The following is a 13217-nucleotide window of genomic DNA, read 5'->3' as shown; positions in this document are numbered from 1 at the left end:
AAGAGTGTGAGAAATGGGATGGCTAGGCAAAGGATTCATAACATGTTTGTTTGAAGATAAAATTACATTTACAAATCTTTACATACATACCTCTGTAATGATTCTAAAGATCTCCTTAACTGCTTGAGGTATAATTCCCAGACAATCAGGAGACCCCATCATTGTGTATGTTTTGCCTGAAGAGGTCTGCCCATAAGCAAATATTGTGCCTGAAATAGAATAAAAAATAGGTATTCAGGACTTGAATAGTCACAAAAATCAAGGTAAAAGTTGGACTTTTATGTATTCCAAAACAAACCCACACAAAAGAATTACCATTGTATCCATGTAGAGCTGAGCGAATAATTGGAATCGCTACTTCTTGATAAACTTGAGCTGTTGTTTCAAATAAATCAAAGACACGATCTACAAAAAAATAAAAAAAATAAAAGATAATAATGACAGAATACTTTCATTTTTATAACAATGCAAGTTAGGAAATTTACATTAAGTTCAGCTATACTGGTTATACCATTTTTAATGAACTACTTTCCACCACCTGCCGCAGTTGTACTGTGGCAGGTTGGCATGGCATGTGCAAATTGCCATCATTGAACATTGGCTTTTTAAAAGGCTTTAGCAGGTGCCCACACCATGTCCCCGGAGCCGATGCACGTGGCCGGCGGCCACCCACAATCGCTCCACAGAGAGCCTGAACGGGGATCTGTCAAGGTAAACAGACAGATCCCCGTTCTGACAGGGAAGTAGAGCGAGAGAGATCTGCAGTTCCGAGTGATCAGGAAAAAGGATCTCTCTACTCCCAAGCAGCCCATCACCCATACAGTTAGAAACTCCTCCCTAGGACACTTAACTTCTTGATTGTGCTGAATGTACGACCAGGGTGTACTAGGCGGCTGGTGCTTGCTAGTTCACCAGAAGGATGAGCGGCACTAGTACTTCTCTGCTCCATATGAGAGCCCTGCGGTTCTTGCACCTCAACAACAGCTGAAGAATGGGGTCGGGTATGCCTGACCTTAGCAAAGATCACAACTTCATCGTCAGAGCCACCTGTCATGGAACCGCTGTCTACAGGATTGTATTCTGAGCCTGAATCTGACAGACGAGTGATCTCCTCTTCACTATCTGTCATGCTCAGAAACGTGTAGGCCTCTTCACTAGTGTACATTCAATTTGCTATTTTGGGCTCTAAATTTACTGGTACAACTAGTAAGATTCATAGGTAAAAAAGCTCCTAGGCTGTCAGCAACTGTATAGAAACGCTACCGAAAGAAAAAAAAAAAAAAAAAAAAAAAAAGAAAAAAAATTTGCGATCGCAGGGATCAGGCCTGACTCTACGAACGCTGCAGTTACGTGTTTAGTGTTTTGTAAGCGACAGTGATTGATCGATACTGCACTTGGGTGGGCTGGGCGGAAGGGCAAAACACAGGTGATAGCAGGTATCTGGGCTGATCCCGCTAACGCTGCGTTTTTTTTTTTTTTACAGAATTTTCAGTATTTTATTTTTTTTAGAGCAAAAAAAAAAAAAAAAAAAAAAAAAACACAACGATGATTAAATACCACCAAAAGAAAACTCTATTTGTGTGAAAAAAATGCCAAAAAAATCATTTCGGTACAGTGTTGTATGACTGAGTAATTGTCATTCAAAACGTAAGAGCACCGAAAGCTGGAAATTGGTCTGGTTAGGAAGGGTGTTTAAGTGCCCAGTTGTGGTTAAAACAGCATGCATGGTATTAAAGTGGGGTTCCAATCACATTGCAATTTTTAAAAGTTCTTTCATCAGGCAATTCTATACCAACAAAAATTTGACTTACTTTGTCCAAATCCGCCGCCGATCGCCCGATTTTTTTCATTAAAATGAATAAAAATTCATTGCTGAGGTTTTAATTTTGCTTGTGGGCATGTGAAGCCCACAAGCACTTACTTCCCGAATCCCGCTGAACAGCAGTGATGAGCGGTCATCATGCAACGCCCACCCCAAAACCTTTGTTTTTCAAATGTTTTTTATTCCCCCCAGGTATAAAATATGACGATTAATGCAATATTATTTTGATGGAAACTCTGCTTTAAGACCGATTTGTTTAGGACTAAAGATCTTAATCTAATCTTTCAAATATGTATAATCCAGGGCATACCCCTGGTATAAACATAAATGAATATTCAGTCAACCTATCTGATCACCTGACACCCCCAAGCTACATCCTGTAGGTTAGGAAACACATTTGATCCAAACATTTGAAAAACATTACCAAGACTTACCAAAATGAAAAGATCTTGTGCCATCAATCTGCGATATAGTAGAGTTTTCTGCTTTCCAAAACACGTTCACTTGATCCCCCCGTTCCCTAGAATTTAGAAAGAAATAACATTTTTACAATGTCTGCCTGTCTGTAGGACACTGTCCATATCGTGGTCTTCATTATTAGGCTATTTTATGTATGTCTTTGTAGCTACAATGAATCTTAGACTACAGCAAGGGGATTGGCCCTTTTACATAAGCAATGCAAATAACGCATTGTTAAAGTTTCACAAATGTTTGTGTGTGCTGGCAAGCTTTCCAAACCATTGTCACGTTTTCATAAATCATTTCATTTTCATTTTTTTCTAGAGTGTCCCAAAAGTCTCAGAACCACAAATGTGGTCAAAGCGGCTTCTAACTTCCATCACAAATATGTCATTTACCGACAGAGGCTTACATTGCAGGACTGGTGCCAACCTACACAGTATTTAAAGCATAACTTTACCCATAACAACTTCATAAAAAATAATGTTCTTAAGCAAGGAACATACAGTACATTCCACATTAGTAATTATGCTACCAAAGTTAGTGTTTGCTGTAAATGGCCTTCAGCATTGCACCTGTTTCTTCTTGCTGCTGGAGCCATTTTGCTGAAGCCCAGAGCCCCTGAACAGCAGTAAATCATAAAGCAGAACTAAACCCAATTGATTTAACAGTTTCAAAAATCAGTTACATTCCTGGAATGCTGGGATTGCTAATTGACATTTGCTTGTGTCCTCAACCAAACTGTCAAACCATCAAATGGCTGGTGTCATAACTAATCACATGTGCAGCACCATGGCAGTTGCAGATCAAACCGAAGACGCTGTAAATAGGAGGAGTGTTTATTTTTTTTCTCTTTTACGCCCCTTTCACACGGGCAGCAGAGGTGCGGTGGCGGTATAGCACCGCTATACCGCCGAAATTGCCGCGGGATTCGGCCGCTAGCGGTGCGGTATTAACCCCCGCTTGCGGCCGATAAAAAGTTAATACTGCCCGCAATGCGCCTCTGCGGAGGCGCATTGCGGGCGGTATCACCGCGGTTTACCATGGTTTTAAATGGGAAGGAGTGGTGAAGAAGCGGTATACATGCCTCTCACCGCTCCAAAGATGCTGCTTGCAGAAGATTTTTTTCTCTCCTGCCAGCGCATCGCCTCAGTGTGAAAGCCCTCGGGCTTTCACATTGAGAAGGCTGGGCAGGAGTTTTTCCAGGCAGTATTTAGGCGCTATTTTTAGTGTGAAAGGTCTAAGGCTGTCAGCAGATTCAGCAGTGCCTAAAAATGGAGAGCAACCAAGCATAGGCAGAGTAGGGTATACAGTGTATTAGTGGATTTTAAACAGCATAGGCAGTTATTTTTTACCGTTTTACATACAGGGCCTTAAAAAAGCATTCATACCTCTTAAAATTTAACATTTTGTCATGTTACAACAATAAAAACGTAAATGTATTTTATGTGATAGAGTGGATCTCCAAACTATGGCCCCCCAGCTGTTAAGGAACTACTTGTCCCATGAGGCATTGTAAAACTGACATGACTCTAGGCATGATGGGAATTGTAGTTCCTGAAGAACCATAGTTTGGAGACCCCTGCCAGATAGGCCAACACAAAGTGGCACATAATTGTGAATTGAAAGCAAAATTATAAATGGCTTTCAAATAAATGAAAAAAGGGTGACACGCATTTGTATTCAGCCCCCTCCCCCCGCAAGTAAATACTTTGTAGGACCCCCTTTCACTGCAATTATAGCTGCAAGTCTTTTTTGGGATGTCTATCAGTGCGTCTGAACAGCAATTTTCAAGTCTTGCTACAGATTCCTAATTGGATTTAGATCTGGAAGTTGAATGATCCAGTCCAACACATGAATATGCTTTGATCTAAAACCATTCCATTGTAGCTCTGGCTGTATGTTTAGGGTCGTTGTCCTGACAGAAGGTGGCTCCATCCATCTTCCCATTAACTGACGAGCTTCCCTGTCCCTGATGAAGAAAAGCATCCCCACACATCATAATGCTGCCACCACCATGATTCACGGTGGGGATGGTGTGTTCAAGGTTATGTGCAGCGTTAGTTCTGTCACACAGCGTTTTACTGTTAGGCCAAAAAGTTTTATTTTTTTTAAATGATCTGACCAGAGCTCTTCTTCCACATGTTTGCTGTGTCCCTCACATGGCTTCTCGCAAACGGCACTTCTTATGGCCTTCTTTCAACAATGGCTTTCTTATTGCCACTCTTCCATAGGCCAAGGCCAGATTTATGGAGCGCATTACTAATAATTGCCCTGTGGACAGATTCTCCCACCTGAGCTGTGGATCTCTACAGCTCCTCCAGAGTTACCATGGGCCTCTTGATGCTTCTCTGATTAATGCTCTCCTTGCCCAGCCTGTCAGTTTAGGTGCACAGCAATGTCCTGGTAGGTTTGCAGTTGTGCCATACACTTTCCATTTTCAGATGACGGATTGAACAGTGCTCCGTGAGATGTTCAAAGCTTGTTTTTTTTTTTTTTTAATAACCTAACCCTGCTTTAAACTTCTCCACAACGTTATCCCTGACCTGTCTGGTGTGTTTCCTGGCCTTCATGATGTTCCCTCCTCCTCTCCTTTGTCACGTTGAGCAGCGAACTCTGTGTCAAAGGGAGCTAAAAGTCCCGCCTCCTGTAAAAGGCGGCACACTGATTTCTGCTATAAAACATATCCAATAATTTTTTTAATCTAATTTCTTAATCAATTTAGGCCAATTTGTATTCTGCTACATATTTTTGGTAAAAACAAATCCCAATAAGCATAGGTTGATTGGTTTGTGCAAAAGTCTATACTGGATTGCACGGCAGCAAACCTTCTCTTCTTGTGTCCCCCACCAGCACTTCTGGCCATTCCTCTCTGTCCAGTGCCCCCATGGGAAGCCACTTCTCTTGGGGGCAGTGGTGCGCGTTAGTCCTCAAGGCCCGATGCTGCGTCTCATCACACAATGGGACCCAGCTCTGCCCCCTGCTCAATCGCCACTGGCTTTGACAGCACTGGGAGCCAATTGCTCCTGTGCCGCAGGATCCAAATGAGGGCTCAGGTAAGTAAAAGGGGGTGGGTGGGGTAATGCATAAACATTTTTTAAAAGGTAAAATATTTAAGCTTTAGAACCACTTTAATGTTGGTAATGCTCTTCTTCTGAAACAGATTTATCAACAGCAGGATTTTCCTGGCAAATTTGAAAAGCTATGGTGCCAGTGGCTTGATACCCCGGGTCTCAGCCCAAGTGAGCTTACATATCAGAGAATCTTCCAATGTCCTGCCAGGCCACAGGGTTTCACTATTGCTTTGTCATGCTTCAGTAGTTCGGATTCTCGCTAAATGGCTACCGTTACACCAAGCCAAAAGCTACGCTAATGTATTGCATGTCTAGTGTGCCGGTTCACACTACCGCGACTTGGGATCCGACTTGTGTCGCCCAACATTAGAAATTCAATTGAAGTGAATGAGAGCCATCTTAAAGTGGAGTTCCACCCATAAATATAACATTACATCAGTAGTTTTAAAAAAAATGTCATTAGTCCTTTAAGAATTTTTTTTTTTTTTTAGATGCCTTTAAAAATTGTTGTTGCTAGGCAGAATAGTTAATCTTCCCACTTCCTGCACCTAGGTGCTTAAGCTTCCTAACCTACACCGCACAGACTCCTGGGAATGTAGTGGGTGTGACTTCCCAGGAGTCTGTGCACTCCCCCGTCTCGAAGAATCATGTGACTTGCACAGTACAGGTGCTGAAACCTGATCTGAAACCTATTACACTGCTTGTGCAGCACTGAGCATGTGCAAGATCTGCAAGGCTGAAATCCAGGAAGTCATACAGTCTGGCTTCATGATGCCCACACTTAAGATGGCCCCAGTCAATTTCTATTTTATAAAGTGTCTAAATACTGTAACAATCTAACAAAACGGACCTTAGTTTACAGACTAACTTTACTAGAATACATTAAGCTTGTGTATTACAGGGGTATTTATATTTAAAAAGTGAAATTGTGGCCGGAACTCCGCTTTAATGTACACTACTGAAGTCGCTCTGACTTCAGAAACATTTCCTGTACTACTTCAAGGCAACTGTACCCATAGATTTCAATGGAAGTTGCCTCCATGTCGGATCTCTGTCTTAACTGAAGCAACTTTACAGGAAGAGAAAATAGTTCATCCAGGCAAACCCCTTCCTCCTACAGCGCTGATTATTCTGTGATTGGCCACAGCCAAAGTTGCCTGTCCTGGAGGCAACTTTAAAGCGGTCCTCCACCCTAAAGTGGAGTCCCGCTGATCGGAACCCTCCCCCCTCCGGTGTCACATTTGACACCTTTCAGGGGGGAGGGGGGTGCAGACACCTGTCTAAAGACAGGTATTTGCACCCACTTCCGGCCACACGCTACGGGCGAAAGACGGGCATTCCGTCACATCCCGTCTGTCGCCCGTTGTGTGCTGGGAACACTCGGCTCCCAGCACACAGCGTGTGAGCCAATCGGCGGGCGCAGCGCGACTCGCGCATGCGCCGTAGGGAACCGGGCAGTGAAGCCGCAGCGCTTCACTTCCTGGTTCCCTCAGCGTGGATGGCGGGGGGAGCAGCAGAGTGACGAGCGATCGCTCGTGCTCTGCTGCGATCGGCGCTGGACTCCAGGACAGGCAAGTGTCCTAATATTAAAAGTCAGCAGCTGCAGTATTTGTAGCTGCTGACTTTTAATATTTCGTTCCCATGGCACATCCGCTTTAAAGTCGCGTTGTAAGTTGCTCCAAGTCACCTTGCAAAGTTGCGATGCAAGTCAGGTTGCCCCTGTGTGAACCGGCACTAAAAGGTTCGTTTTTTTTTTTAAAAACAACAAATATGTCATACTTACCTCCGCTATGCAGTTTCTTTTGGCCCGACCGTCCTCTTCTGGGGTCCCTCAGCAGCTCCTCCCCACATTAGATAACCCCCTAGGAGAAGCGCTCTCCTGGGGAGGGTTTACCTTGCGGGCGTGCTCCTGAGTCCGGCATTCCGCGTCCATAGCCACCAAATGCAGGACTCGGCCACGCCCCCACGTCATTAGATTTGATTGACAGCAGCGGGAGCCAATGGCTGCGCTGCTATCAATCTATCCAATGAAGAGCCGAGAACCTCAGGCAGAGAAACAGTGTGTCCTCGGCATGGGACATTCCAGGGCTCAGGTAAGTATAACGGGGGGGGGGGCTGGTGACTGCCAGAATTTTTAACCTTATTGCATAGGATGCGTTTCTCACCAAGGATGACTTATGGCAAGTGCTGAATACAGACAGACCCACAGATGGAGAGACAGAGGACTGGGAAATGAAGGACAGACAGGTAAAAGCGATTATAACCAGCTTATCCACATAACAGAAAAACAGCCAAAGGTACGTGGACTTCATTACAAAAGCTGCATGAGCATTCAAGTCTAAACAAAGTTATTTCTGCTGAGAAAGCTATATAAAATATGAGACTAGAAGGTGGCCAGCAAATGCGAGACCACATGAAAGCTATGCTAGAAATCATAGAGCAGCTACGCGTCAATCAGAGGGGACATCAAAAATAACCATATTATTGCATTGCTCCTCTGCAGCCTTTCAGAAACATATACTGCTCTTATTAACACTTTGGAAACCAGACACTAGAATATGTCAAAGGGAAATTAATCGATGAATATGACAAAGCTCTTAAAGCGGGAGTTCACCCATTTAAAAAAAAAAAAAAAATCTCCCCTTAGCTTCCTGCTCGTTCGGTCTAGGGGAATCGGCTATTTATATTAAAATATGTGCAGTACTTACCCGTTTTCGAGCTGCATCTTCTTCCGTCGCTTCCGGGTATGGGTCTTCGGGAGCGGGCGTTCCTTCTTGATTGACATTCTTCCGAGAGGCTTCCGACGGTCGCATCCATCGCGTCACTCGTAGCCGAAAGAAGCCGAACGTCGGTGCGGCTCTATACTGCGCCTGCGCACCGACGTTCGGCTTCTTTCGGAAAATCGTGACGCGATGGATGCGACCGTCGGAAGCCTCTCGGAAACCTGTCAATCAAGAAGGAATGCCCATTCCCGAAGCCCATACCCGGAAGCGACGGAGAGGATGCGTCTCGTAAACGGGTAAGTACTGCACATATTTTAAATTAAATAGCCGATTCCCCTAGTAATAACGAGCAGGAATCTAAGGGGGAAAAGTGCCCTCTAAGGGTGAACCCCCGCTTTAAGCTGTACCAGGGCATAAAGCACAAAGAAAACAGAGCCCGTTTTCGCTGTAAGAAGACCGGTCACGTAAAAAAGCACTGTTCTATCTGAAAAGCTGAGCAGCAAGAGCCATTTACAAAAGAGTCAATATTCAAATTTCTGCGCTGTCTCACTTTGAATGACAATTGCACGGTCATATAACACTGTACCCAATTTTTTTTTATCATTTTGTTCCCACAGATAGAGCTTTCTTTCGGTGGTATTCGATCACCACTGTTTTTTTTTTGTTTTCTTGCTAAACAAAACAAAAATACAGGCATTTGCTCCCACTTCCGGCAAAAGATCACCACAGAATCCGCGATCTACGCCATGCCTGGCCCCGCCTTTGCCCCCGTTGTCTTCTGGGAGACACAGCGCGATTCGCAAATGCGCAGTAGGGAACCAGGCTGTGAAGCAGCAAGGCTTCACTTCCTGATTCCCTTACCAAAGATGCCAGCACCTGCACCCAGGAGCAGAGGGACAGGGCGGCTTTGGGTGAGGACATTGCGGGCACCCTGGACAGGCAAGTGCCCTTTTTTTTTTAAGTCAGCAGCTGCTGCATTTGTAGCTGCTGACTTAATTTTTTTTTCCCCAGGGAACTCCGCTTTAAAGCCTCAAAAACTACCATCTTTCTTTTGCACTGTGCCGTTTAGCCACTTCCCGTCCGGCCTATAGCAGAATGACGACCGGCCTGACGTAGACTCTTTACCACATGATCAGCCGTGTCCAATCACGATGTAAACAGGAAGAGCCGCTGATCAGCTTTTCCTCACTTTCGTCTGTCAGACGTGAGTAAAGGAGAGCCGAACGGCTGCTCTCCTGACAGGGGGGGGGGGGGTCTGTGCCGATTGCTCATCAGTGCAGCCCCCCCAGGAATGCCCACCACACTGAACCACCAAGTATACCACCCTAGACCACCAGGGATATGCCAGTGCCTAGGCAGCTGCCAATCAGTGACAAATAAAAATGCCTGCCAGTAGTAAAGCCCATAAGTGCCACCCATCAGTAGCACCTATCAATGCCCATCAGTGTCACCCACCAGTGCCATCGCATTGGTGCCACCTTATCAGTGCCCATCAGTGAAGGAGGAAACTTACTCATTTACAAAATTTTAGAACCGAAACAGAGAAACACTTTTTTTTTATTCCCCAACATTTGATTTTTTTTATTCGTTTAGCAAAAAAGAAAAACCGCAGAGGTGATCAAATACCATCAAAAGAAAGCTCTATTTGTGGGAACAAAATTATAAAAATTTAAATTGGGTACAGTGTAGTATGACCGCACAATTGTCATAAAAAAAAAAAAAAAAAAGGGACAGCGCTGAAAGCTGAAAATTGGCTTGGGCAGGAAGGGGGTGGAAGTGCATGGTATTGAAGTGGCTAACCTGCTAGTTTACACTTGCTTCAAAACATGGCTTGGGACACACGTTGTTAAAACTCTTAAAGCGGGGGTTCACCCGAAAAAAAAAAAAAAAAAAAAAAACCACACTAGATTGAGGCTCATTTTGGGAAGCACAATCAGGTGTTTTTTTTAATCAATGCAGTACATACTGTTTTAGAGATAGATGTTCTCCGCGGCTTCCGGGTATGATCTGCGGGACTGGGCGTTCCTATTTGATTGACAGGCTTCCGACCGGCGCATACAGCGCGTCACGAGTTGCCGAGAGAAGCCGAACGTCGGTGTGGCTCTATACGGCGCCTGCGCACTGACGTTCGGCTACTTTCGGTAACTCGCGACGGTCGGAAGGCCCAGTCCCGAAGACCATACCCGGAAGCCGCGGAGAACATCCATCTCTAAAACGGTATGTACTGCATTGATTTAAAAAAAAAAAAACACACCCGATTGTGCTTCCCACAATTAGCCTCAATCTAGTGTTAAAAATGTGTTTTTCGGGTGAACCCCCACTTTAATGCCAGTCAAAGCCCCTGTCACTAAATAAAATGGTTAGCTTGCAGTCCTGTTTACACCGCGTGTTTGCTTAAGACCGATAAGTGTACAGGATGGATAGATAGAGCCCTTCACCTCGTCTTAGCCCCTAACAAGTGTCCCTGTGTTATGTAAAAAAAATAAAATCTTCCGATCTGTACCTATATGAGCCCGGCACTCAGCTGACTGTCTGCACTCTTCCCCCCCCCCCCCATAGGCATCAGCGGGAGTGCTTGGCCCCGCCCACTGGAGCTGTGTTTTTTTACATAACACAGGGACACTTGTTATAAGGGTACAGAGGGGAGAATATGATTTAGTTGCAGTGGGTTAACAACCACTTTAATTAGGGATGTACTGTACTTTTAAATCGGCACGTACTGATACTTTCTGTCAAGTACTTACCAGTACTAAGTACTGATACTTTGTGGTGCAATTTCCACCCATACAGAACAAATGGGCGCAAACCGCACTGTAAAAAATTGAATGTGATATGAACAGGAATGTGAATGGAGAAATGTCATCAGCACACCAAGAATTCCTCAGAAAGGTCCAAAGCTTTATTTACATGGTCACAAGGACATATACAGCAATGTTTCGGAGCCATGCAGAGCCCCTTCAGGTGACCACCTTGCTTGCCCGACGAAAGGGCCATGCGTGGCTCCGAAACGTTGTCGCATATGTACCTTGTGACCATGTAAATAAAGCTTTGAACCTTTCTGAGGAATCCTTGGTGTGCTGATGACACTTCTACATTCAGATAATCGTGGTTTCCAGCCTGTCGTTATTACAGCACCCAGCATTATTATACCCATTCCCATGAACGTGTGCGTAGGGAAGATTGCGATTGGACTTGAACAGGAATGTGGTGCGACTCCTGTCTGAATTGCATACCGTTTCCCGAACAGCTTCTGTGTGAAACCAGACTGGTCATAGTGATTTTGAGCCCAAGTTCACACAGGAGAGGAGTGGGAAACTTCCCTGCGTGACAGGTTTGGGCTCCTGCAATCCCCCCCTGATCCCGCTGTACCAGATGGCTGCAACCCCCCCCGCTTTCAGACACCAAAAAGCTGGTTTACCAGTCCAGGGGATTAGAAATCCCTGCAGATTTCTCTCTTCTTGCAGTGCAAGCTAGACGCCTTCTATGCTGACCTGTGCTTTGTGCCGTCAGGCTGGGTGGAGAGAGCTGCTGGAGACGCAGGTAACAACGCCATGGGAGATGCAGGTGGAGCCCAAGCCGCTGATGTCCACCAAGGATGAGCTCTGGCGTGTTCGCATAGAACACGTGCAGAGCCCGCCAGGAAGTGTGTACGGCGCTGCGCTAATAACAGCCAGGGAGACATTTCACGATCCCTGCAGCCGAGCATCGGGACAAGGTCTCCCTGGCTGCGATTAGCGCAGCGCACACTTCCTGGCGGGCTCTGCACGTGTTCTATGCGAACACGCCAGAGCTCATCCTTAATGTCCACAATCAAATCAGGAGCCAGAGGTGCAGGGAGGAGGTTTCCCGCACCGCCCTGGTGTGAACTCGGATTTAGCCCAGGTTCACACTGACAGCGTGAATGAAATCATGTGAGTCCAACTGAACTTGTACGATTTCATTCCTGCGTGTCAGGAAATCACGCACCGAAGTCGCCAAACGGTAGTACAGAAACTACTTTTGGGAACCGATGCAGCGTTGCACCGATTCAGATGGTGACATGCAAAATCGCTCCAATGCGAACCAGGGCTTAAAGTTTCTATGGCAAGCCTGGCATAAGACGGGAGCGGTGCAGGAAGCAGCATGCAACCCAGACAGGAATCGCACAGCATGCAATTCTTTGCAGTGCAATTTGCACTCATTTTGGATGGACGCAAATCACACCGCAAACTATCAGAAGTACTTTTTCCCTTACAAGTATTCGTGAAAATACTAAATATCAGCACCAATGAATCCCTAATTCGAATAAAAGTCTCGTGTACGAGAGGTGAAGGGCTCTATCCTGTACACTCATCAGTCTTCTAGCTGAGCAGCTCTGAGGTGCCTTTCAGTCATGGAAAATAACACCGCCATCTTCTACTACTTCTTACCTCTGTATAATGGGGCGAACCCTCACACACACTTTCACCGCGTCTTCCTCCGCCGCCATCTCCCCGTCCCTTTTTCTTCCTCCTCAGTGTCAGCTGCTAGCGGCTGCCAAGTGACTCGATTTGAATTTCCCTCGCCCTGGTGCCTGAAATTGAATGGTCCCCTTGCGCATGACGTCAGCGCGCTCCCCACTGGCTGCCAGAAGAAACCATCTGCCCGCTAAAGAAAGGGGAACTCGGCGAAGTAAAGTGTTCCAGTCTCTTTCTGGAAAAAAAAAAACGAACATTTACGTCTCTAAGACAACAGATCGGTTCTTTCGTTTTTTTTTCTCTACATAGAGAGACAGACTATTTATTTTGCTATGTGGTTTAACAATGGTATCTCCTTATTTGGAATGTAAGGAACGTTGTGAGGGTCAAAAGGGTGTGAGCGCTCATCGTGCGTTATATGTGTGCAACAGCTGCAGCGACACCTTTCGCATTGTAGAGTGTATTGCACTTTTATTTTTTTCATCAAAATTTCAATGCTTCTTGGAGGAAAACATATTCTTTATAATGTATCTAAAACCAGACGTAAAAAGTGTAAAATATTGCAGCTTACCATTACGCAGATGTGATGTCTGCATTTGTTTTTTAGGCTTTTTTTCTTTCTTCACCCTGATCCTGCTAGTAACACACTTGCTGTACTAAGATGACAACACTCAATAACTAAATACTCTACAGAGGAGCAAAG

General features: G+C 45.2%; 1 protein-coding gene across 1 annotated transcript in view; it reads right to left on the bottom strand.

The window, feature by feature from the left end:
• CENPE (centromere protein E) overlaps nt 1–12649 on the bottom strand; it is a 176040-nt gene extending 163391 nt beyond the window's left edge. Inside the window, 4 exon segments of the mRNA XM_040346326.1 lie at nt 91–209; nt 316–405; nt 2257–2342; nt 12488–12649. Of these exon segments, the coding sequence (XP_040202260.1) occupies nt 91–209; nt 316–405; nt 2257–2342; nt 12488–12546 (354 nt within the window). The 5' untranslated portion in view covers nt 12547–12649.
• Between the last annotated feature and the right edge of the window lie 568 nt (nt 12650–13217).

The sequence above is a fragment of the Rana temporaria genome, chromosome 1, assembly GCF_905171775.1.
Source record: "Rana temporaria chromosome 1, aRanTem1.1, whole genome shotgun sequence".
NCBI lineage: Eukaryota > Metazoa > Chordata > Amphibia > Anura > Ranidae > Rana > Rana temporaria.
Note: the sequence above shows the minus strand (reverse complement) of the source record. Positions and strands in the feature narration are given on the sequence as shown.